This window comes from Xiphophorus hellerii, chromosome 1 (genome assembly GCF_003331165.1).
Source record: "Xiphophorus hellerii strain 12219 chromosome 1, Xiphophorus_hellerii-4.1, whole genome shotgun sequence".
Lineage (NCBI taxonomy): Eukaryota > Metazoa > Chordata > Actinopteri > Cyprinodontiformes > Poeciliidae > Xiphophorus > Xiphophorus hellerii.
The window spans coordinates 196,030-222,256 of NC_045672.1; the positions used below are offsets into that span (position 1 = coordinate 196,030).

At 40.5% G+C, this 26,227-nt stretch overlaps 1 protein-coding gene across 4 annotated transcripts in view; it reads left to right on the forward strand.

Annotated features, from left to right (window-relative positions):
* The window catches only part of dennd2c (DENN/MADD domain containing 2C), a 29,962-nt gene extending 7,199 nt beyond the window's left edge, over window positions 1-22,763 (forward strand). The window contains exons 2-19 of one of the 4 annotated variants that reach the window (XM_032562844.1): window positions 3,504-4,560; window positions 5,630-5,754; window positions 6,329-6,408; window positions 7,275-7,430; window positions 9,988-10,066; window positions 10,277-10,324; window positions 10,504-10,691; window positions 11,127-11,236; window positions 13,590-13,659; window positions 14,089-14,166; window positions 15,193-15,333; window positions 15,562-15,710; window positions 16,203-16,380; window positions 16,525-16,566; window positions 17,916-18,024; window positions 18,878-19,120; window positions 21,886-21,972; window positions 22,051-22,763. In XM_032562844.1, coding sequence (XP_032418735.1) covers window positions 3,707-4,560; window positions 5,630-5,754; window positions 6,329-6,408; window positions 7,275-7,430; window positions 9,988-10,066; window positions 10,277-10,324; window positions 10,504-10,691; window positions 11,127-11,236; window positions 13,590-13,659; window positions 14,089-14,166; window positions 15,193-15,333; window positions 15,562-15,710; window positions 16,203-16,380; window positions 16,525-16,566; window positions 17,916-18,024; window positions 18,878-19,120; window positions 21,886-21,972; window positions 22,051-22,082 — 2,769 coding nt within the window. In that variant the 5' untranslated portion in view covers window positions 3,504-3,706 and the 3' untranslated portion in view covers window positions 22,083-22,763. The remainder of the gene's footprint in view (window positions 1-3,503; window positions 4,561-5,629; window positions 5,755-6,328; window positions 6,409-7,274; window positions 7,431-9,987; window positions 10,067-10,276; window positions 10,325-10,503; window positions 10,692-11,126; window positions 11,237-13,589; window positions 13,660-14,088; window positions 14,167-15,192; window positions 15,334-15,561; window positions 15,711-16,202; window positions 16,381-16,524; window positions 16,567-17,915; window positions 18,025-18,877; window positions 19,121-21,885; window positions 21,973-22,050) is intronic. The other 3 variants (XM_032562863.1, XM_032562855.1, XM_032562873.1) reach the window with 3 other exon arrangements.
* The last annotated feature ends 3,464 nt before the right edge of the window (window positions 22,764-26,227 follow it).

The window sequence follows — 26,227 nt, forward strand, 5'->3', positions numbered from 1 at the left end:
CCACCTTGCTTTTGTCGACTTCTTGAGTTCCAGATTTAGACGGGAAAGCAAAATGAGCCCAAACATCTGACTTAAAAGTTGACAGAGTTAGCTTTCTACAGCTGCTCGCCATGACTGTTGTTATGCGCTCAGGTGCTCAGCACAGTAACCAAACTCGCAGCGCCCCCAACGTGTCAGGAGGTGAATCGATTCTGAGGAGCCCCCTAATCGATTATGAATTTTGCGTGAAATTATTGCGATGCATCGATTCTTCAATTATTTTACCCACCCCTATTCTGTTCCTCACTCCACCTTTTTTTAAACTGTCCTGGTCAGTGATGGCATAGTTACTTTGAAAGAGTAACTTTAATCGGATTATTGATTACTCCTTGAAAACATAACTTAGTTAGATTACTGATTACTTGATTTGTAAAGTAACTAAGTTACATTAAAAGTAACGTTTTTAGTTACTTTCAGCAGCTGCTAACAACAACGCTCTGCTACCTGTGAAAACTACATTGATCTTTTTCCAATACTTAATTGCAAGTTATTTTATAATGCTAACATCAACAATGTGTCTCCACTTATGTGATTGAACTGAAGGGGAGATTATTTACTGGTTACAACGGTACAAAAAAAACTTTAGTAGTTTGTGCGTGTGTGCTGCAGTATTGTCTGGAAAACTATAAATAGGATTTTAGTCGCCCCTCCCACTCCCTGCCCCAGCGTCCAGGTTCTGCGTTACGGCTCTGTGTTTGCTGTCAGAGCGCAGTGCACAGAACACCTGCTGCGGTGTTCAGATGTCCCGCTGCACAGATTTGTGACACTTATCTTAATATTACTGATTATAATGATGTTTAGTTGCACAACTTTACAGACACGTTCATTCCTGGCAGGGCCGTGCAGAGACCTTTGGAGGGGCAGGGGCTCAAATTTTAAAAAGGGGCACATTGAACAAAAACTCCGTACAACAACATAGCAACAACCCATATTAATCAGAATCTAATTGGATCCTACTATATCATTGCCATCATGCGGGGACAATGCAAAGCAAATGTAGTATATTTTCCCCAACAGGTATAAAGTTTCTGTTTCTGCTGCTGACAGTCCTGGAGGGCTGAGTTGATCTGAGACTGTAGCTGTTAAACAGGCCAGAGGAGAGAAGGTCTCTGGTTATAAAGTTATGAAATAAGCTAATTTGCTGCCATTTTATTAATGAAGCCCTAATAATATCTATTTAACCTCTAGAAAAACCTGGCTGCAGACTGATTTATAGATCCAAAAAGCTCTAAAGGGTTAACTCTATATAATAGTTTGATGTTAGCACCTCTGAGACCTAGAATTATCAGACTGGAATATCAAGGCAAAGAAAACTCAGTAGCTGCTGGTAGGGGCCATTAAGGGGCCTCCAGACATTCAGGGGCCCCTAGAAATGGTTTATTTGTAACACAAACCATAGATCTAAACCTGTAGCATCATTTATAGAGAATGAAAATGTTATTACATTTTATTTAATGCATTCAGCTGAGAAAAATAAATAGTACATTTAGGATTTAATTAGGAAGTTTACTTTGTAAAAGTTTAAAGAATCGTCTTGATAGTTTGATTGTTGTGTTACCATGGCTGCAATATGGTGTAATCTTTGTGTTTGAATTGGGTTTGTTCACAAATACATCACAGCAAATAACCAATAATCAGTGATTGATTTTAAACTCGGCCAATAAACCTGGTCTCCCTCTCACAGATTCACCTTATCTATATTTAAACATGTTGGCAATGCTGATGTTCTTAGTAGGAAGAGTTTCAGGGGGGGCGGAGGGGTTCTGTCTAAGGCCCCATATTACCTTGGGCCAGCCCTGCATGAACAGCCGCTGCGATGCGCATCTCTGGAATCTACCTGGAATCTACCTGGAATCTACCTGGAATTCCCCGGTGGCCCCTGTCAGTCCGCCGATGCTTTGGAGACGTTTTGATTAATTTCATTGTGGCATATTTGGCTTTTTGCTGCGGTTCTAATTATTGCTACAATATTTTCTCTGATGTTTATTTTGTGAACTCTAAATGCTCTGGGCCGAATCTTCCTTAAAGGTTTGAGGTTCTGCAATAACTTCTATTTACAGCCCAGAACCTCCAGGCCAGATCCCGTCAGCAGTGGCTTTAAACCGCCTGGTAGAAACGTTAAGGAGAAGCAGAGCGAACAGTCAGCAGGTGGTACCAGGTGGTACCAGGTGGTACTGGGGTTTTAATCTGCGACTCGCGGTGACAGTCGGTACCGTGTCTTATATCAGCATGTCTGATATAAAGACAGATATTCTTTATATCTGTCAGTGGACCGACTCAGACTGCCTGTAGTGAACCGGGCTTTTAGCAGAATGATGAAGTTAAAGTCAGAAGTTTCCTCTGCAGCTGAAACCTTTCTGTGTTTAGGGGCGAGGCGGGTTTTTCCCGCTATTGCAAGGACGATTATAAAAATATAAATAGAAACAGTTTTTCTAACGTCAACATCAGACCTACGTTTTTATTCACAAACCAGTGTATGAAAAAATATTCTTGTCCATAATTTGATAGTTAGAGGGCACAGATCCGCCCCCTCCTCCTCACCATGGACCTGGAGTCTGAACAACATGGAGGTTCTGAGAGTCATTATTAGACTGAGGGCAGCCAGACTAGTTTATTTTTACTAAATTATTATATTTAGCTAAATATTATTGCTGAGGGGCACAAACAGGCTTTCTGACATACAGATTAAAAATAAAAATAAAATTTTTTTGAAAAAAATAAAAAACTCAAAAAGGGCACTAGGGGCATCAAGGATAAAAGGGGCAGGGGCTGAAACCCCCTTGCCCCCCACTCCGCACGTACCTGATTCCTGGCTGTTTTCACGTTTATTGCGCTGTTCATATTAGTCTCAATGTTTGCAGTTTTCTGGAGCGCAACGCAAAGCTCGACGTAATTCAGAGGTAATATATTAAATTGATATTAACAAAGAGGGACGGATCATGAGTCTGACTAAAACTAACTGGATGACAAATTCTGGGGTTTATGTCTGCTTATTTCCGAGCCCAAAAACCGCAACCTGCAACTCATTAAATCTGCAAGCGATTTTAGAAAAAAACAAGCTCAAAGCTGCTTATAATAATCGGACTTGGTGACCGAAACTCAAAATAGTTTCTGTTTTTCCAGCAACAAAATGTGCATCTCCCTCTTCCCTCCATTGTTTATGTTTCTGTCGCTGCTGATACTGTCGCATAGAAACGGTGGTCACTCCCCAAGACGCGTTGAGGAAATAAAATTTAATTACAAAAGAAAATAGTAACGCAAAGTGATTTTCAATAAGTAACCGTAGTCTGACTACTGGATTTGAAATGGCAACGCGTTAGATTGCTCGTTACTGAAAAAAGTGGTCGGATGTCAGTTACTGACATCACTGGTCCTAGTGTCGCCTTTTGATACCTGTGACCTCGCAGTGTGGTGGCTGGAATTATGTTTTTAAAAGCAATTTTTTTGTCTTTGCTTCTTTTCAGATTGTTTACAAAATGAGACAAGAGAGAAATGACTCTTGGTTGGTTCAAGAAGACACATAGAAGGAAGCAGCTTTAAGTCTGTTGGCTCATAACTTGGACCAAACACCTGATCAAGTGGATTTTTGCTCTCCGGTTTGTTAGAAAGGCCTTTCCTGTGTTCACTGATGGAGCAGTGGAGGTGAGCCGGTTCGCCCCGTCTCACCATGCTGGCTCTGACTGTGGAGCAGGGCAGGCGGGGAATGGATGAGGCCAGCACCGTTCGGCAGGGCCGGCCGGCAGGGCAGCGGGTCAACATTAAGGAGAAGATCTCCCAGTGGGAGAGTCGGACCCAACAGAGCAGCAGCAGAGATGGAGGACTCAAAGCATACCCTCCCGTTGTGTGCAGAACGCTGTCCAGTGACCTGCTGGGGAACGGATATTCCAATGAAGGCTTGGGAGTCGGAATTCATGCCAGAGATAGCCGCTCAAGAGCAAAAAGCACAGAGTTAGACTTCAGGGAATCTCCAGCTCATGACGTCCACAGCGTGGCTGCTCGAAAGTCAGATCTGTTCAAGAAATCCTCTACTTCATTTTCAAACCCATCTCCTGGAAAACACAGCACAGCAAAAACTTTTGCATCTTCCAAATTTAACACAGACACCCTTTCTTCAGCCTACCCAGTCTTTTCAGCCAACAGCGACCCCAAACCAGATCTCCTTCCTGACATCTTAATCGTCTCCAAGCCTCTACCTCCTTCAGCTGGCGATCAGGATGACAACATGCCTGCTGGAAACTTCTACACGTCTCGGGGTTTCTGGAGGAAGCTGGAGGGAGACAGACTACTGTGGGAGAACAGCAGGAGCAATGCAGGTGACGTGCTGCCCCCTCCCAAACCCCAGCGCACATTCCAGTACCGCGGGACCAGCAACAACACGAAGCCGTGCTGGGACAGCGGCTCTCCTCACAACAACAGCAGTTTCAACCTGAGGAGCAGGAGGGTGGTGAAGCCGCCGAACTTCCCACCTCCACCGTGTCCTGTCATCCAGACCGAAGGGCTGTCCAGGCATAAGAAGAACAGGTGAGGCCAGGAAGATAACCACTACACCACCATATTTCATACTAGCCTTTTATTGAGCAGAATAAATGAAAACAGCTGGAGCTTTTAAAGCATTACAAAGGTTAACCAACTAACAGTGTTTTTAAAAAGCCAGTAAACATGAAAATAAATCCATTTATAATGAATTAAACTAAGTTAAATCAGTATCAAGGAGTGCTGTTTTTTACCTGGGTGGTTAGATTTGGGGTTGGGTCCCTGCCTGGGGGTGGCTGGGCGGTTGTATTGTCAGATTTTAATTGCTGGCTGGGGTCACATGCTGTCTGGCAGCTTTCTTCTCTATTGTCTAGATGGGGCCCAGTTTGATAGCACAGATAGGTCCAAGTCATAAACATTTACAAACACAAACAGTCCACATGCACCATGAAAGTAAATGAGCTGCGTAGCTCATTTACTAATATTTATTATCAGAAGAATTACGGCCATTCAACATCTTTTTTTCACTGTAGTTAACCTTACATTTGCACAAAAATAGACTTTTAAAAGCTAAGTGTTCTTTCACCTTTTGTCCTTCCACTTTAACTGTTTAAGTTTATTTGTTTTTTCCAGGTGACTCTTTTTTTATAGCTTCAAATTAAGTCAGTATCTCCTTCTGTTTTTATCCATTACAAAATACCTTCATGGGGAGAAAATATTACACCATCCTGAAACGCAGTTAAGAAATAGTTTCTGTTTCTAGCTGCTACTGTTCTACATTACAAAAGCATTCAGAGATAATTAATTAGGAAATTTCTTGTTGAGTCTCTCAGTACATGTGGTAAGAATGCGCCGTCACTGAATTTCATGAAAGCTTATCGTCGTCTTTCATGCTTTGCATCACAGAGGAACTTTTCTGGGGCGTTTTTAAACCAGAAACAGTTTTTGTTTTCAACTAAAAACTACATAAAAGATTGTCAATATTCTGCAGGTTATTCGGTTGAAGTTGTTTTTAAGCTCAGAAGAAGCTTAAGGACAACTCAGAAAAGACGTGATGTTAGAGGATATAGAACTAAAATCAAGTATTGAACCAATTTTTCTCGTGTCCTTACTGTAGGAAGTCGTTTGAGTATGAAGATGCGACTCGCCTGACAGCGCAGCAGGGCACTGTGGGAAACGGAGATGTCCACCCCGACCTCTACCATGCCTACTCTGATGACAATATTTATGAGGATATTGTGTGTAAGCCAAATTCCATTCATTGACTGTGTGGTGTAGTAAATGAATTTATTTCCAGATTATGATCACTCAGTTCTGTTACATAACAACAAAGGCAGGAAATCATTGGCTGGTTTGTGGCTGCCGTTGGTTAAATGGACATTTTTTAGTATGAGCTTTCCTGGAACACATGTGGTAATCTCACAGCCTCTGGCTGCTGTCAGTTATGATCTTTCTTTCAAAATATGGCATAATAAGAGTTCAGATTTTAGTCATTTCCCACTAGAGCTATTTAGAAATACGCTTACTAGTCGCTTTTTTCTTAGTCTTTTTGTTTTGTATGGATTTTTTTCATCTAAGATATGTTATTCAGAAGAAGAAATGTTTAACATTTTTAGAAATATTTCTGATTTCTGGGATGTGGCTAAGACCTTTTCCTGCATTTCAGTGGGCAGTCTTCCACCAGCATCTCTTGAAGTGCTTAGAAACTAAAATCTGCATTGTGTTTTTGAAGGTTTTTAGACATGTCAGATCATCTGGTATGATTTAAATCTTCCAGTTTTTCTCTCCAACATGTTGTGTGACTGTCTACCTGCAGGTGATGGGATCAGGGATTACCCCTATGAAGATGTCAAGCTGTCCACTATGTGTCTTCCTATAAGGCCCCCAGGTCCAAAGGTAAGGAAGGAAATTCAAATAACTTTTTGACTTATTAGGAATGTCTCAATAAGGATTTTATTTCTCTGTTTTCATAATCGACCTCAATCATTTAGCTGTAGGTACAACGCTTGTGTTCTAGTCATGATTCTCGCAGCAGTTCCCGTTTTTCTTGACAGTGTCAGATATTTCGTCTGAACAGGGATTTCTGGATAACAACCTTTTATTTCTAAATATATGTGTCACCTGACACACATTTCTGGTCTCAAATAAACTCCTATATCACTTTTGCTGCTAACATTATCATTCAGTACAGTTTGCTAGGCTAATGACAGCATTTTTATTATCTGTTTTAATAGGACTTGTTGATAATTCAGCATGTAACATGTCTCACTGCCATTCCAGTAAATAAGACAAACCTTACACGAAGAGCAGTACTGCTTCATAATTTTGCTAATTTTATGTCCTCAGTTTCTGTTCTGTTGTAAATTCTCGCCTGGAGGGTCAAGGTAGAGATAGCAACGTGTCTGTCTGTGTCACAGACACAGACAGACACGTTGTGCTGCAGCCAATACCGTCTCTCTTTCCAGCTCATATTTCTTAGCTCAGCAGAATAAAGTTCAAGGTTTATAAAATAGCAGCTGTTATACAAGAAGACACTCCATGGCTCACTGGGGCTGACAAAGTCACTCAGAGTAGATTTACAACAGCTGTTTAATCAATCTGAAAGATTCTCTTATCATAATCACAGGATGATACTTTGATTGGATCAGGACATCCCTATTTATTTCTGTATCCCTAAAGTAAAATAGTAACTATCTCACCTGATAGAAGAAAAGATTGTCACAATATACAAATCATGTCTTAAATTTTTTTGTTTGCTTCAGTTTTCTCCTAAAGGTCAGACGTTGCATGGATATGCTGGGAAAGTGGACAAGAACGTATTTCAGGTGTTGGCGTCCAAATCCTCAACTTTTACAGAATCTGCTAAATCAGCATCGCCTCGATACAGCAGCGCTCAGAAAACCCACGGGTCTCCTCAGGTAGCTGCCTGTGTTTTCTAAACCGTTTTATGCATCTAAATGCTTCAGCTCAGTGGGAAATATTGCCGTGTAAAACGATGAGTCATGGTAAAAGTCGCAAAGCAACGACAGGCGCGGTAACTTGCCGAGCAGGAAGGAGAGGATGCTGAAAGAAACAGATAGGGGTGAAGCAAAATGCAAGTCCTTCTGTCACATTTAGGCTCTTTGAACGAGAAAACAAACTTCTAACTGATGGCTTTGGGAAGCCGCTGGACTGGGACAGAATTTAACTGCAAGGTAATTCATCTGGCTGAGGGAGAAATAGAGGAGTGGGGCTTTGAAACCTGCCTGACACTTTTACTGTGTAGTTAGTGTGTTGGATAAATGCCAGACGTTTATGGTTAGCTCTTGCTTTAGCATGTTTTTGCTAGAATCTTTTCCTTCACGAGACAGAAACAGAAAAACTGTTAGATCGTTTCTAAAGTGCTGTTCTTGTAAATTGATCAGTTATTATAGTCTATTATACATTGAAAAAGGCATAAGTATGTGTGTGTTTCTCAGCTATAGATCAGTGATGCTACAGAAACATTCTGGTTGTTTCTGTACTCTGTCATTCACGTTTGTGTCTTTTAACAGCAGCAGCAGTCTAAACTTCCTCTATATGTTTTCTTAGGTGGCAGGAAAACAGAGATGTCAGATAAATAACTTCTGTAAATGTTAATGTACAGTAGATTTCACACCCCTGGCAAAAAGAACAAGTTTTTTTCTGTAAATGAGACTGCAAATTATTTAAAATGCTTCCCACCTATTCCTGTTTTTCCATACAGAAAAACTGTACATATCTAACATAATTATTGTAAAGGATCAATAATCTTGTCTCACAGCTTAACTCAGGTTCAGCATTAGGTCATTAGGTCAAGATGTGAGTCAGAAACTTCACATCTTCACTTTGCAGTATTTGTTCCTTCTCAGCCATGGAAAACTTCTCTATATCTACCTAAGAACAGCCCAGTTTCAGGAGATTTCTGGACTCCGGGTCATTTATTCTAGTGAAGTTATTCTTTTGTTGATTTGAATTTGCACTTGGAGTCACTGTAACGCTCTAATTATACAACCCCTCTTTATTCCTGCTTACTGGCAGAAACATTTAGATAATAAAGGGTGCGTAGCGTATTTTTCGGACTATAAGCCACTACTTTTTTCCCACACTTTGAACCATGCGGCTTATAGCTGGGTGCAGCTTTTCTGTGGATTTTTCTTCAACCACCAGGGGGCTCTTTAGCAGGAAGTGAATCATTGGAAGTCAAAATTGGAAATCAAAGAAGAAAGTGCTGATTTCGTATGATGCAGCTTTTAAGTTGAAGGCTATTGATCTGGCAGCACAGATCGATAGCCGCTGCACGTAAACTCAGCGTGAATGAATCCATGGTTCGCCGTTGGAGATGCAGGGCTGCGTCCTTAACAGCGGATTTATTAAGGACGCAGCCCTCTGCTGGGTCCTCATGGAAAACTGAGAGCGGCGGAGATACCAGCGGCTTATAGCCCGGTTCGGCTTATATATGTACGTTTTCAGTTTTTAAAAAAAAACTTTGTGGGTGCGGCTTATTGTGAGGTGCGCTCTATAGTCGGGAAAATACGGTATTCTGAATTGAATGTAGCTTCTTGAACCAAGATTAAATTAAAAATCCCAACTCTAGATAAAAAGAAATGGTAACCCCAGTACATGATGCTGCCACTACCATGTTTCTCTGTGGGTTTCTTCTGATGATGGTTAAAGTCGTTTTGGCACAAACATCCAACTTGGCTCATGAATCTGCAGCACATTTCCTTCGAGGTTTTAGTTTTTAATCAAGCCCTGGGATACGTTTATAATCCTACTTCTCATTCAATTCATAATCACAAAAATTGATTTTTAATCAGAGGAATAACTCCACACTTGGAACTTTGAGAAAGTTTGAAAAAAATTCCTGCACCTCTTCAGCTTTATTTCCAGCCTCCCTGGCAGCTTTCTGTGCATTTTTAAATTGTTTTTAGACATTCATCCAGTTTTCTGATGTCACTGTTATCACAAATGCTCTCAAATCTTTTTGATCTTTTTTATACTTCATCAAACCCTAACTTCAGCTAATTATGCAAATTAGCTGAGGCTTATTTAAACCCAATAAGATTCACTGCACTTCATTGACATGAAGAAGAATAAATTGAGAATTTGAAATAAAAAGGTGATTCAGCCAAGTATTTGGTTGTTCACACTTATTCAGTCAGTTCGTTGCAGCTGGTATTTTCTTTAAGGGATGTACATATTTAAGCTTGGACGTTTGGATAAAAAACCAAGGTAGTATGTACATTATCCTTCCACCAAATCACAAGTTTATAATTAGCATTTGTAAATTACATTTGAAACAAAATAACTTCTTTAAACCTTCCTGAATAAGAAAACTGAGATGTTTGGTTTGAGACAATGCAACATTTAATTGTGATTAATCTGATTAGATTTTTAATCGATTTACAGCCCTTACTCTCGTGACTCTGTATGGACGAGGCTGTGAAGTACATGCGTGTTTGCATTTCTCCACAGTATATCTCCAAGATTGAGACAATTTTTGATGACAAACGAGGCAGAAAAAGAGTGAAGAACCAAGGGCCCTTTGCACGAGGTAAGAGCTGAAACAGAACATTTCATCAGGGAGATTAAAACGAGCTTCTTGCTGAAAATACCCAGCTTCTGATAATGCACTAACTTAAGGCCAGCAGGGGAAGGGCCAGGCTAATGATTATCAAACAAAGGCTTACTGTCTTCATGTGATTATAACTTGTCGAGGCTTTTCATTCCCATCCTGCTGACTAATGTTTGCTCCTCATGGCAGCAGAGGAGACCAGCGGGACAGAGAGCGATCCAGAAGACAACACTAAAGGTATCAGCAGTAAGATAAAAGGTTTCTATTTGGAGTTCACAACTCTTATGTCTGAAAGAATTACTCACTAAAGTGTGAGCATAATGAAGAACCTGGACAGTTTCCAGTTTTCTTTCCTTAAATGAGCCTTGGTGAAATGCATTCCTTTGCATTAGCACATAATCGCTCCATGTGTTCAGCAGGAAGGTCCGTTTACATCCAGTCCACACTGAGGCGACGGCCCGGGTATCGCACCCTGGAGAGGGACCTGATCCAGCTGCAGCAGCAGAAGCAGCAGCTCTTCCAGATCTTTGTGGTTGTGTCGCTACGGAAGAACGCCACAGGAAACACGTACTCCCCTGAAATTACTCAGCAGTTCCCAAAAATGGTTAGAGGGAGCCTTTACTGTAACATTACCCTGCTCTGCTGACAACCTAAATGTGCTTTAATTGCTTTAAGTGAATGGAATCTGTTGTTTGCATCCTTAAGATGATTTTGTTTTATGATTGGAAGGGGAATTTCCCACACTGGCATGAGTCAGTAAATGTTACGAGCTTTGTCTACTCATTTACTTCACTCTAATATCAGCATCTTTTCATGCCAGTCGGTATAATCAGTTTTAACTTCCAAATGAGAAACTCAGCTATGTAAATAAGGTTTTTTGATTTATTTATTCAGTCAGTCATCAAATAAAAACCTCCAAACACTACAACAATGTGAACAGCTGGACTGAAATGTGCAGGCTGATGTTTGTCTGTCCTGCACATCAAATCATTACAATATATGAAAAAAACTAAACGTTATTTACACCGTTTCATTTCAGTTTGAAAAGTCATCCCGTCTCTCCAGAGAAGCTGAGGATCAACTCAACGTGATTCCCAAGTTCTGCTTCCCGGATCCCCAGGACTGGAAGCCATCTGCACACACACCCAGGTCAGCTGCTGCACCGCAGTGACACACAAATCCGTAAACAACAGGGGCGCAATGGTAAAAGAAACACTTTACTGATTTCTTTTAGCATCTCAAAGCTAATGCCTTCATTTGTTATTATATAATGTGGTTTAAATACCTTCTTTTGTTTCTGTTCCATATTATGTGTATTATTCCATCCCCTCTTTTCCGTTTATGTCTTCGGCTGTCAACTCTAATCCCTAAATTCATCTCAGCTTTCATGGCTTAAAACCAAACTTTTTGTTGCAGGACTTTTAACTTCACAGATGTAAAGTTAAAATTAGCCGTGGGCCACAAAAACATTTTTCATCTCTTCTTATAAAAAATACAAAAATAATAAAAACAAACTAAATGCACAATATTTTGATGAAACGTCCTAGCAGAAATAATTTGTATGTCATTTTAGAGGTCGATCTGTCGATTAACTGATTAATTGCATTAAAAAAATTGGCACATGTGGCAAATTCTTTTTATTTAACCACTTAAGCCTTTTTTATGGAATATTAGAAATACATTAAAAGATTCTTATAATTAATTTTCCTTTTTAAATAAGAAAATAAGCAATTTGTGCCTAAAATGCAATAAAATGTGAATATTTTTTGCACTGTTGTGACTTACTTAAGTGACTTACTTAAGTCACAACAGTGACTTAATTACAGACAGTGTGTGTTGTTTCAGTAATATTGCCTATTTTTTAGACTGTATACTCCAGTTAATCAATTAGTATATTAGTTAGCAATTATTTAATTAATCAATTCATTAGGATTAAAACTTTCAGCCCTGCGATGTGCTACAAAAGGGCCCTGTAGTTGATAAAAGATGAACAGTTTGTGTTGTTGCTCCACTTTTAAGACTATTTGAATTTATTTTTAATTTGTTTTCAGCGCATCACCATCACCGGTCTGGTGAAGCAAAGCTGGGTCCAGAGCCGCACATTGGACACCCTCACTTAAAACATTCAAAAGACAAAATACACTGCCTGGCCAAAAAAAAGTCGCCACCAAAAAATGGTCACACTCTCTAATATTTTGTTGGACCGCCTTTAGCTTTGATTACAGCCCGCATTCGCTGTGGCATTGTTTCAATAAGCTTCTGCAGTGCCACAAGATTTATTTCCATCCAGTGTTGCATTAATCTTTCACCAAGATCTTGTATTGATGATGGGAGAGTCTGACCACTGCGCAAAGCCTTCTCCAGCACATCCCAAAGATTCTCAATGGGGTTAAGGTCTGGACTCTGTGGTGGCCAATCCATGTGTGAAAAAGATGTCTCATGCTCCCTGAACCACTCTTTCACAATGTGAGCCCCATGAATCCTGGCATTGTCATCTTGGAATATGCCCGTTCCATTTGGGAAGACAAAATCCATTGATGGAATAACCTGGTCATTCAGTATATTCAGGTAGTCAGCTGACCTCATTCTTTGGGCACACAATGTTGCTGAACCTAGACCTGACCAACTGCAGCAACCCCAGATCATAGCACTGCCCCCACAGGCTTGTACAGTAGGCACTAGGCATGATGGGTGCATCACTTCACCTGCCTCTCTTCTTACCCTGATGCGCCCATCACTCTGGAACAGGGTAAATCTGGACTCATCAGACCACATGACCCTCTTCCATTCCTCCAGAGTCCAATCTTTATGCTCCCTAGCAAACTGAAGCCTTTTTTTCTGGTTAGCCTTACTGATTAGAGGTTTTCTTACGGCTACACAGCTGTTCAATCCCAACCCCTTGAGTTCCCTTCGCATTGTGCGTGTGGAAATGCTTTTGCGTTCACAATTAAACATACTCCTGAGTTCTGCTGTTGTTTTTCTTCGATTTGATTTGACCAAACGTTTAAGTAATCGCCGATCACGATCATTCAGGATTTTTTTCTGACCACATTTCTTCCTGGAAGACGATGGTTCCCCACCATCCTTCCAGTTTTTAATGATGCGTTGGACAGTTCTTAACCCAATTCTAGTAGTTTCTGCAATCTCCTTAGATGTTTTCTCTGCTTGATGCATGCCAATGATTTGACCCTTCTTAAACAGACTAACGTCTTTTCCACGACCACAGGATGTGTCTTTTGCCATGGTTGTTTAAGAAATGAGGATTTACTCATTGCATCAGCTGGGGTTAAATAACTTGTTGCCAGCTGAAAGATAATCGCCTATGCAGTACTTATCCAATAGGAGGCTTGTACCTATTTGCTTAGTTAAATCCAGGTGGCGACTTTTTTTTTGGCCAGGCAGTGTAGTTATTATTAATATTAATATTTGGTGCTCTCATTTGGCTGTAGCTACATTCATTGTTGGATTTACTTGTTCCTGATTTTTCCGGTTTCATTTCCAGTGAGACCTTCTCCTTTGTCCTCACCGGAGAAGACGGGAGTCGCTGGTTTTGTTACTGCCGTAAGATCCTGGTGAGTGAGGACGTGTGCTGACATCTGGATGGGAGTTATTGGCTCATGTGACTGTGCGTGCGATGACCTGGCAGCTCGCCGCGTCATTACTCACTATCTCTGAGGAATCACACTCTAGCTAGCTCTGAACTTGTGACACACAGCAGAAGGAATGTCGCAGCTTCCTCCTCTGCTTGGTGGTGTTGTCTCATTTAGCGCAGCGTCTCAAACCCATCTGTTATTGTTTATCAAATTAATCAGAGTTTTGTCTCAGTTGGAGCGATGTCATCAATATGCAGAGTTTAAATCTGCTGCTGGCCGTAAAGCTGTAGTTTGGTTTGTAAAGTTTGGCATAAAGGGAAGCAGAAACTGGCAGGTTTGTGTCTTGTTGTGTGTGAAACATGTCTGCTGTGCCCTGCTGTCTGACTTGTGCAACTTTCTGTTTTCAAGCCCAGTGGAAAGGGGAAGAGGCTTCCTGAGGTGCACTGCATTGTCAGCAAGTTGGGCTGTTTCAACCTGTTTGCTAAGGTAAAATCACTCACTGAGTGTGTTGCCTTGATCAGTATTCATGCAGCTTAAATCCTGTTTTCTGCATTTTGTCACAACACAACCGAATACTTCAGTGTATTTTGTCAGCAGAAGAACCTTAAACATCTAGTCAGAACTACAGATTAAATTAGACGTGTGGATTGTTGTGTGTCAGAATGGCCTAGTCAAAGTCTAGGTCTTAAGAATATGCAGCAACAATTGAAAACTGATATTAACTAGGACTGCAACAATTAATGGGATGAATCAATTATTCAAAAAAATGGTCACCTAATTTAGTAATCAATTAATTGATCATTTGAGTAAACAGACTCAAAAGGTCTCAGAGCAGCAATTAAACCACAACTGTATAAAAATATACATTTTGAATACAAGAACAAAGCTTTGTCTGTAAAATGTTCTATCCTGAACTCTTCAGGTGACTTGGTTCAAATTCTGCTAAATAATCTCCTCCAGAGCAACTTCTGCTATTATTAATAACCAGTTAATCCGCAGAATAATCAATATATCTCACGTTCAGTCCAGCACTAAGGCTTCTCACATGTTAGAAATATTTTAATTGCTTCATTTGTTACAAATGATTCCTCATCATATGTAAGGATTGCTGTCAATGCATTAAAATTGAATTATTTGTTTCTTTGCATCTTTTAGTGTATTTTTAATATTGTATAAAAAATACTTGAATAAGAAATCGTTTTTATCAGATTAATGTTGACGTTCACTTCCACACAGTCCAAATGAGCCAGGCAAAGTACTTAGAGTACTAGACCATTCGGTCAAAAGGTTTTAGTCTGCATACACGGATGTTTGTGGCTGAAAAGTCTCCAGCAGGGGGAAATACTTTTACAAGGTGCCGTAAATCTGCTCACGTCTCTGCTTCAGAAGCCTCGGCAGAAGAAGTGAAGAGGATATGTGTTCAGAGTTAGTGGCTATGAAAGTTTGACCTCTGACCTGTCCTGTAGTTGGGTTTGAAAGACAGCGAGTTGTTGTGTCTGTGTTTCTGTCCAGATCCTGGAGGAGGTGGAGCGGCGCAGAGAGATTTCTCCGCCACTGGTTTATACATTCATGCGCAGCGTGATGGAGGCCCCGTTCCCGGCCCCCGGACGCACCGTCACTGTAAAGAGTTTCCTCCCCGGCTCTGGGAATGAGGTAACCCCGGCACAGAAACAGGAAGTCCTGATCAGCAGCCATGTGGCTCGTAGCTACGCCACCTCCTCAGACCGTTTGGAGGCTTTAATTGCTCTGGGTTACATGTTAACATTCAGCTGTAACCTGCTTCGTCACTGCCGGGAACAAAATGACTAAAGGCAGTGCTGTAACCTGTTCAGCACTCTGACAGTGCTGCAGCTCGGAGCTCAGTGGTTTGTTCTGCTGCAGGTTCTGACTCTGTGCCGACCGGTGGACTCCAGGCTGGAGCATGTGGACTTCGACAGCCTGCTGCAGTGTCTCAGTGTAGGGAAACTCCTGCAGGTGTTTGCTTCCCTCCTGCTGGAGAGGAGAGTCATCTTTATTGCTGATAAACTCAGGTAAGTAACATCGTCACGCTGACAGTTAGCATCCTGCAGAGCTTTGGGAATTCATTTCATTTCCCTCTGAACACATAAACTCCAGTTCTGAGTCAGCTCCTTAGCAGCATTGGTATTTTATCATGGGGTGATAATAAATCTTGATGTAAAAATGGTTTTAGTTTTGTTTTTTTCCCAAAGCTGCTGGTTCAGATCAGAGATCAGCTTGTTGTGATATTAGGACATCTGTTTGCTGGGATTTAGGACATTTAATGGATTTTTGATTAAATTCATCAATATACTTTAAGCTTTGAGTCTTCTGGAGTAAATTGAACCAAAACATCCCAACAGCCACAGCTTCTGGTATCCCTGCTGACATATCACTACTACATCATTTGGGTACCAAAATGTGTTGAACTTATGGGAAGTTTTTTTCACAGTTTCATTCTCCTGAGTCAGCTGTCCAGGTGTGTCTCATGTTATAACCGTTTTGCTCTCTCTCACCTCTCTCAGTGTGCTGTCCAGGTGTGGCCACGCCGTGCTGGCGCTGCTCTACCCCTTCACCTGGCAGCACACGTTTGTCCCGGTGTTACCAGCCAGCATGCTGGACATCAGCTGCTCTCCCACGCCGTTCCTCATCGGTGTGCTGGCTCCGTGTTTGCCAGAGGTGCTGGAGCTGCCCATCGAGGAGGTAAAGCAGCTGGAGGTCTCCTCGTCTCCTCTCTGCTTCCTCTTTATGCTTCAACATGAGAAAGTCACACTGTTGCTCTGACTCATCTAAACTCCATTTATTCAGCTGTAAAGTAAATGTTGTTCCTTTTTCCTGTCTTCCCAGGTTCTCATTGTGGATCTGTGTGCTGACAGGTTTGTCATACAGGTGTGTACACTCAGAGACAATAGTGCAGGAGGGCGTGGCTCCTGTGGGAGAGGCGGCTTTGCCTCCACTTGTCGCCTGCAGGGTGGAGTGCTTTAGGGACAAAGGAAGTGATAAAAGCATACAGGACATGAGCCCAGAGCAGAGCCACACTAATATGTTAATAACCAATCTCCCACATATCATTCACCCTTTAGTTTATTTTGAATCCTGTTATCATTAAAAATCTTAGAGGAATAGACCGTAACTCTGGATAAATGCTATGATGTGCTTTTGATGTTTTTCTGGAAAACGCACTTCAAAATCTAAAACTGGAACTTAAAACACTTTTCATCATAACAAGCACTGGCTTGTTCAGCGCTCTCCGCTAGAGAACTACGGACACTGTGAAAGCTCAAACAACGTGTTTCAGCAAAATTATCCCACTTTTTTCCAACTGCGCCCTAATCAGACGCACATAGTGCGTGTTTTCCCCCAATCTCTGGGGGAACGGTACCTGATGGGGAAACGAGAATCGACGTGCCTTCAAGTAGAACTTCTTTTTTTTTTTAAATACATGCTCACTTAGCTTCAAAGAACCTAGCACCAACTAGTGTCGTGGCGAGAACATTACACCTTTTCGATGTGTACCGTTACTGTGTAAAAAAAGATTGTAATTAGAACGTCTTCATGTAAATGTGTTAACAGAAACGAAACAAAAATTCCATTTTCGTTTTATCATTGTCATGTAAACAGGGCCTACATCTCTGTCCTCCTCAGTGTTCTATTGCTATGGTAATTAATCCTGTCTGAAAACTGTCATGTGTGAGTGAGACACAGAGGGGGAGACAAAATTCTATCTCTGCTTTGAGTCTAAGGCTGAGTCTAAGTGACCCAATTCCCATTTTTTTTTGACGTAATGTGACCTGTATCCGATCTTTTCATGACAGTCTGAACAGCACAGGTCGGATTTTTTTCGAATGCGACCCTGGCCACAAAACAGTGTCAGTTAGAATTTGTTTTGATTTGAATTTGGCACGTTTTTCACTAATTACGTGAGTACGTTGGCATTTCGAGTACGAAATGCCAACAGAAGTAATAGCCCCCATGCCGAGATCCAGCCACATGTGGGAATGCATGCAGCGGTACGAGCCGCATTAACCGAGAAAAGGAAGCGGCAGTTATTTTGAGGTGTAGAGTAATAGGTGCCTTCCATGCATTGCAGGGAGGCAATGCTCTTCTATGCTTTGGTGTGGCAGACCCCAATATAAGCATGTTTTTGCTAGTGCCACTGTAAATGTGTTGAAGCTCAAAGTAACGACATGCAGGGTGATGCAGACTGGATGTGAGTGTCTGCCTGCTCTGTGCTGCAGCTCGGAGATGAAGACTGCATTCTGCCCAGCAAACTTCAGGCGGCGCTGCAACAGGTCCTGGAGGACAGAGAGGACATCCTGAGACAGGACAGCAGAGACGCATGTGGAGGTTTGTTTAACCTGCACTGTTTTACCTCCTCATGGTGTCTGAGGTTTTAGGTGGCAGAAAGCAGAACTAAGCAGTCAAAGAAAAGTGAAATGTGGTTTTTGACAGAACTATTCTAATTCTGAGTTACACATTGTTGGTAGTTTAGCTCTGCGTAATGCTCTAACGTTTTCCTAAAGTTGCTTCATGTCCTACATGCTGTGTGTGGTGAAAAGCTAATTCTTCACATAATCCTGGAAACAGGGCGCAAAACGCCTGGTTGAACCTAGCCCCGCCTTCAAGACGCAGCTCCTCCTCAGAGTTGCAGTTTCCAAGCTACCAATCTTCAGCCCCACAGAGCAGCTCCTCCCACTCAGCTCCTTCAGACTAGCCTGCAGCACTTAGCAAACAGCTGGTGGAACTGCTGACGTCATTGTAGGAGCTACTGCTCCGTAAAATGATGGTAAAAACTTTGTTAAAGGATTAATAGAGGAGCCATTTTGGGATGACTTCCTGAAGCCAGAGCTTCAGAAAGAGCAGGAGCTTCTTAAAGAGACAGATGCCCAATTTCAAGGCTACAAAGTCACATTTCTTTTAAGTCATATTTGATATATACAGCATTTTTATAAAAACTGGAGGTAAGACAGTTAGTTTATTGTGTTATAAAATAATACATTGTGCCTGGACAAAACATGATACTGCCCCTTTAAGACACATTGACCTTTGTTGTTTTAATGTGTGAAAACCTCAAGAGTTTTTAAATATATTTGCAGGGCAGTGTGATAAAGAGGATGTATTAGATGTTTTAATTAATTATTAGATGTTTTAATGAAGTGTTTCTTGGTGGAGTGGTTAAACCTGCTGTCTGCTCCGTCAGAGCGGCCGGCCGACCTGAGCGCCCTGTTGTCCGAGGCTTTCGTCCGGTTCTTCGTGGAGCTGGTGGGCCACTATCCTCTGCACATGGTGGAGGCTGCCGGTGGAGCCAAGGAGCTGCAGAGGGAAAGTTTTCGCAAGTCTCATCCCTCACGAGGAGTCCGGCAGTTCCTGCAGCTCTTCATGGAGACACAGATGTTCGCCGGCTTCATCCAGGACAAAGAGCTGCGCAAGGGAGGAGGGAGAGGTGAAGATGTTCACAACCACAGCAAAACTCATCTTTAAACGCTCAGTTTATGTCTTCTAAAACAAGCCAGATTTTGCTCATATTTAAATGAAGCTCTCTAATGTTAGTTGGTCATCAGACAGCATTTAGTATAAATAACAGGAACTTTATTATTATTATTAGTTTTTATGTTTCCTTCTGAAGAATCATTCAGATCCCACTTTATTTTCTTGTTTCCCCCAAAATAGACAACATAATTAGTTGTGAGGAAAAAACATGAGGGAATGACATTTCATATGAGATATAATATTCTGCCAATAATTCATATGTGTCTAGTAATTTAAAGTTCAAAAAACAACTTTAGAAAGGAGAGCTACATATTTAATATTTTCTAGAGGTGTGCCGATCGATTGCCCACCGATAATAACGGCCGATTTCCATGAAAAGGTGTCATCGCCGATCACTGTCTCTTGTTGCCGATCACCTGCATCTAACATCGCAGCCTGCGTGTGCAGCTTATCTCCTCTTTCCTTCACATTGCGCAAGCGCGCAGCAACAAATTCTAAGCAATGTTGTGTGGAACTATAACGCTCTGAGAGTGAATGGGGAAGTTTGCGTGTTGCGACGGAAAATTACGTCGGGGGTGAAACACGTCAAAATGCAACAACACAACGAATCTAATATGACATTTAAAAAACCAACACTTGACGGAGTTTGGCTACATCGAGGCTCAATGCAGGAAAAAAAGGAATTCCAGAGCAGCCAGATAGCAGCGCACAACTACCAACACTCACCCGGAAGACCATGACGGTCAGAAAGCTAAGCTAATAATCCGATAAATAATTGAAGTCAACGAGTTAGCCGTGTAAGACAGGGGTGTCCAAAGTGGGTCCTCGAGAGCCGGCATCCTGCATGTTTTAGTTCTCTCCCTGGTTTAACGCACCTGGATCAAATGATGACCAACGAAGAACATCGACATGCTAAAGGTTGTTACTACCACCAGGGAGAGAATAAAAGGTGCAGGATGCCGGCCCCCGAGGACCCACTTTGGGTGCCCCTGGTGTAAAATGTTGGTTCTGCTCTCGCTGTTGGACCGCTGCGCTACGCTGCTGGTAGTAATATTTCACACACGGAGCCGCTCAACCTCCACCAGACTGAACTGTCACACCGAACGTCTGCTTAAAGCTGCAGCATGTAACATAAACAAAAAAGATTTTAAATATGTATTAAAACTTTTGCTATGTCCTAACATAAGACAGATAATCTCTGAAAAAAAATCGATCTCCTCTGCCTCCTCCATGTGTTGTGCAGAATTACTAAACTCAGTCAGAAACAACCAATCAGAACCAGGATTACTCAGCTAGCTGTTCTCACAGGAAGTTTTGATTTAGTAACTAAGGATCGTTTATTTTAATGCAGCCTGCATTTGACTTAGAACGAATGTTTCTTTTTTACTTGACATTATTTGATATAGACAGTGTTGTGAGGTTTATTTGACTCATGTATAATTTAGGGTACAGAGTCTTACTGTTGAATATTGTTTTACTGATTGCAGGTTTTTCAGTTGTCATTTTGACTGAATAGCTGCTGTATTGTGCCTGCAAGTATTTTCCATGTTTTGTGTCTAAATTAGGTGAATTTATTACCACATCATTTTTTACATTTTGACAGATCACATAGTAGCATTTATACATAAAGTGAAAAATTAACAGCCAATCCAGGTGATGGGCAATGATCGGTGATCGGCAGTGAGTTTTCCTGTCATGAGTGATCGGTATCGGAATCGAGAGCAAAAAAACCTGATCGGAGCATCCCTAATATTTTCATAAGTTCAACCTCAGGTCATTACTGTTTCTTGTAAAAGTATTCTCACCCTTTATTTTCTTTTCCCCACGTTTTGTCCTGTTACAGACACAAACTTCAGAGCATTTTCCTGAAACTTTATGTGACAGATCATCATAAATAATAAGGCTGATGATTATTTTAGTAAAAATTATTTTGGTTGATCCAATAAAAAAAATGTGGTGCATATTTTCTATCTTAGGTCAAGCTTATTTTATGCAATATTATTATGCATTAAAAGATAGAAATAAACAAATAATTCAAGTCCCTTTTAATGACAAATGAAACATTTTATTGCTTAAAATGCAACAACGCATCATTCCTTTAGTTTTTGATTGATCATTTGGAGCAAAGGATGCATCTGCAGATATTTCTTACATCAACATGTGAAATTTAAGACATTTCTGTTCAATGTAACCATTTAATAACATTTTATTTATTACATCATTTGAACCAGGTGAAGCTGAAAGTGTGGAAGTACTGGGCAGAACATATTTACAGAATTTTATTTTTATCTTAAATGCAAAATGTATCTAGTTTTAAACAGTTTTGGTTCTGAGTATTTTGTTCTTCCTTCCTTTTTCTGAATCTATTTACTCCAGTTAACAATTAATCGATCGCTAAATTAGTTGAGGATTATTTCAATAATCTTTTCATCATGATTAATTTGATTAACGGTTTCAACCCTAGAAAATAATACAGTGTTTTCATTTAAAACAGTGAAAGTCTGAAAAGTGTGGCTTTCATTTGCATTCTCTTTGTTACTAACACCTGAAAATAAAATCCAGCTTTTTCCTTCTGAGGTTCATGATGTTTTAAAATCTCAGTAAAACTACCTTTAAAACTTTATTGTGCAGCAGTTTGAGAGAATGTGTGAACATATTTGCCCTTAGTTGATGTTTAACTCTGATTGGCTAACCTCTCCGTCCTGGCTCTCCTCCCAGGACTCTATGAGTCCAGAGTGGCTGAGTATCTGGATTCGTGTCTAGAACCCGAGCCGAGCGGCGTGAACAAGTTTCTCAAAGGACTGGGTTCGTGTTGCTCTCTGACACATTCACTCTCACAGATGACTTCATCAAAGTTAACCCTTCCTGTTCCTGCTCTGTTAGGAAACAAGATGAAGCTGCTCCAGATGAAATGACAGAAAACGTTCAGTCATCATTCACCAGAGGAGAGACTCCAGGTTTAAAACCAGAGCAAGTGTTTCTGCTGGCTGGCTCAAGGAACCAGATGTGGAAAGTCTTCATGCCGAGTTGGAAACCCGCATGTCCGATGGCACCACACACACCTCGGATCAGAACTCGGAACTGGAAACACTTCACTGTCTGTCTCCTCCTCAGAGCCGTTCACTGAGAGTCAGGCGTTGCGTCTTGGTGAAAGTAAAACAACGCTCCAGCTACTGAGACTCTCAGGTTTAACCTGTGGTTGTGATTATGAGCTCCATTTTAATGGAAACTGTTTACTTTGAACTTCCAGTCAGGAACATGTAACTTGTCAGTCCTGTATGTACTTTAAAATTGTGAATAACGGGTGGTTCCAACCTGGAGGATTTTATTGTTCTCTTTTACGTACAACCTGTTATTGTTGCTTCTCTTTCTACTAAAAGCTAAAATCTTTCTGCTTCCTTTTTCTCTAATCATTTACATTTCAGATCCATCTGAAGGGTCTCGACTCTCACAACGTTTACTATGTGAATTCATGTTTGATTTTGTACCTGCTGTCCTTGAATTTCTGCATAACTGGATTTTTCTTTTTCTTTTTTTTTACATTTTGCACATGCTCAAGACTGTTGTACAGTGTTAATAAAACATTTTTTATAAAGCTGGGCGTGTCCTTAGTTTTTAAATCAGTTTATTTGCAGTGACCCTGCAGAACTAAACACCTGTGTGCATGAAAATCCATTTGTTGTAGTCCAGGGGTGTCCAAACTGCAGCCTGGGGGCCATTTGTGGCCATTGGAATAATTAATTGTGGATCCAAGGGTGTGATAAAAATTCAACCTTCCTGAAAGTGGAGCCGATGGACACTTGTAATTTTTACACATTTACATATTCTGAAATGTAATGCAACACAAAGTATTTTTACTCTGCTAGCCTTCTTTTTAGTTTAAAATAAATATTCAATGACATTTTGGTCTGTAACAAATTTGGACACCCATTTATTAAAATTAGCTGAGGGTCTTAGAAGAAAGGCGTTTTCATTAGAATAGACAAAAAACATTTTCTAACAGAATAGAAAATATTCAGACCAAAAAGCAAAACAAAAACTGTACACCTTCCGTTAAGGTCAAAATGTTTGTACTTTTTGCAAAGTGCAAAAATGATTTTCTTCTGTGTTTTTTAGTTAAACACACTCAGGGGCCATTTTGTTTTATAACTTGCAAATTTTGGCCTGTGGTGCAAAAACTTTGGACAGCATAGCTGTCGCCTGATCTTTGAAGGAGATGCAGTATTTTTCCTGGCTGATAGATTTTTTTTTTTTCTCTAAAACAATAACAACTGAGTTTCTGAGCAAATTTACAAAACATTCTCTGCTGGTTCTAAGATTGTTTTCTCACCTATTGCTATTCAGCCATTTTTTCCCCAGTTTGAGATCTTCATCCTAAAACTGACTAACTCGTTTTGCTGAGTTTCATGGAGAAGCCAATAAAATTTGAGATGTTTTCAGATGCAATTTCCATGCTGTGCAGCATCCAGACAATGCAGTAAATCACAATGACCACACGATGGCGCTGACTCTTTAGGTATTTACTAAAAATATCAGGGGAATATGTTTCTGTCCGCATGAGATCAGATGCACCTTCTTCCAACAGATTGTGATATCTGGAAAATTGTTTGACGTTTTTTTTTTATCATGTTTCTCATTAGTGTTATTATTAACCTGGATAATTATGACCTTTATCATTAAAAATGTTGATATTTTAATTAGACTTAACCACAGATGGGGAGTGGGGAATTTCAGCACACACAGACCTTTGACCCAGTTCATAATCACACGGTTCCATGATGGTGGCAAAATCCACAGAGCATCAAGAAAGTTGATGTTTGCTCTTTAAAGGAAACAGGCTGAAGGAACAAGTTGCTGCCCAGCATGAGGACTCTGGAAGACTTTACATGTTTTTGGGTCTCAAACACACACAACTCTCTAGACTCTTTCTGACCGGGAGCGACTGTAACACTTTATTCAATCTTGAAAAGACCCTCTCTCTTTCACAGAAATTTATATATGGACTTTATTTGTAGACTCATTAGACCTTTTCATAGAAATCCAAAGGTTGTGTAGCAAGAAAAGGATATCCTATTATCATAATGATAATAATCAATTTTATATAAAATGCCCTTTATAGCTCATGTTCTCAGTACAAGCAGGAAACCTTACAGCTCCTATGACCTAATCAAGTCTCTATTAGCTATTTATAAATGAAGTGTGCAGTAATTTTAAAAAATATTGACATTCTAACTTTTCTATGCATGACTGACATTTACACTTTCAAACTCAGAAAACTTTTAGAAAAAAAAAACATTCTGTCAAAAAAAATTCAAAGTTTTGAGAAGTCAAAAATGTTCTCAAAAAAGTTATGAGACATTTTACCTCACCCATTTTGACCCCATCCGCTACCTTAATTTTTTAAAGTAGCGGAAAAAAGTTAGTAGGTAAAAAAGTTGAGTTTTTTTTTAGAAAAAACTCAACTTACCCTCTTCTGGTCCCTTTTAGGCAATTTTTCTTGTTGAAACGCATGTATGATGAAAATGAAACATTTTTTTCTGCTTTTATTTATTTTTTTATAGATATGTTTATTAATTTTTTTTGTTTAATAACAACAGTAAAGATGACCCTGGTTTGGGGCCAAGTAAGCTCTAAGTGAGCCAATAATTTAAGTTGCCAATAATTTAAGTTGCAACGCCCAGCAGCGATTACAAGTAGTATTTTTTTCTGGCATAGTTCCAAATACTGCTCCACATTTCATCAGTAATCTGGATATTCAGCTTCACAGGCCTGGGCCAGAGTTGATAAGTGACGCTTATGACATTTTAATGTTTTGTAGCACATACTGAGTGACACTTCACAAGTTCTGAAAAACAGTTTTTCAAAGCCCGAAACCTCAGTGTCCCTGAGTGGAGTTGTTTCTTTTTTAACAAAGTCTCTTAGCTGGAAGAAAAAGAGGTTATTTTTCCCTACTCGTCCGCGATGTGATTGGTGGCGAACCTGGGGGCGCAGTCGTGTGTCATCAGAGTGAACAGCAGGACGCAGCCCTGAGGGGAGCCTGTGCTGAGGGTGATGACATCGGAGGTGTGTTGTCTGATCTGGACTGATCAGTTCCTCTGTCGGTGAGGAAGTCTAGCAGCCAGTTGTGCAGGGGGGTGCTGAAGCCCAGGTGTCCCAGTTTTCCTGCCAGATGCTTGTGTTGGGGATGATTGTGTTGAACGCTGAGCTGAAGTCCAGGAACAACATCTGCACATGAGTGTTCTTCTCCTCCAGGTGAGCCAGGCTCAGGTGTAGGGCGGAGGAGATGGCGTCCTCAGTGGAGCGGTTTCGGCGGTAGGCAAACTGGAACGGGTCGAATGTGGAGGGGAGTCTGGAGACGATGTGATTTGGTCCACTGTGGATCCATGATTTGTGCCAATTAATCTGGGACCATAAGGTAGTTTTTTCCCTGAAAAAACAACAAAAGGCCAACAGGGTTTTTCGATCTTATACAAATGGAAGAACAATCATGGAAGCAATGGACAGTGTGTTAATCAATGTATAGGAATTATTATATTAGTAATATTATTCACTCATGAAAACAATGTTTATCCTCCCATTTAATTTCTATCCGTTTTTAAGAGACTTTTATATACATTTAAAAAGGTTTATATCAATCGTATTTTCCCCTGTACAACAACAGAACATTCAACCATTTTTCTTTTGTATACTCTATTCTCAAATCTCTCTGCCATAAAAGTTTAATGTTTGTCAACTCACTACTCAAATTATAACTTAACAGCTTATGAAATTGAGAGGCAGTGTGTTGATCACGCGGCATTCAGAATATAATTTTCTACAGTCTTTTAAATTTTTGAGGTAACACATTTGTCTCATCTGTAGATATTTCCCAAAATTTTGTAATTGCAGTCTTGAATAATTTCTGAGCTTACTGTGCTTTGTGACAACATTTATTATGAATTGAGTAAACTGAATTGAGTTAAACAAAATATTAAACATCCAGGAACATCCAGATATTAAACATGCAGAAAGAGCAGGGAATGGAAAACAGACAGAAACCAGTAAAGAACATTTAAACCAG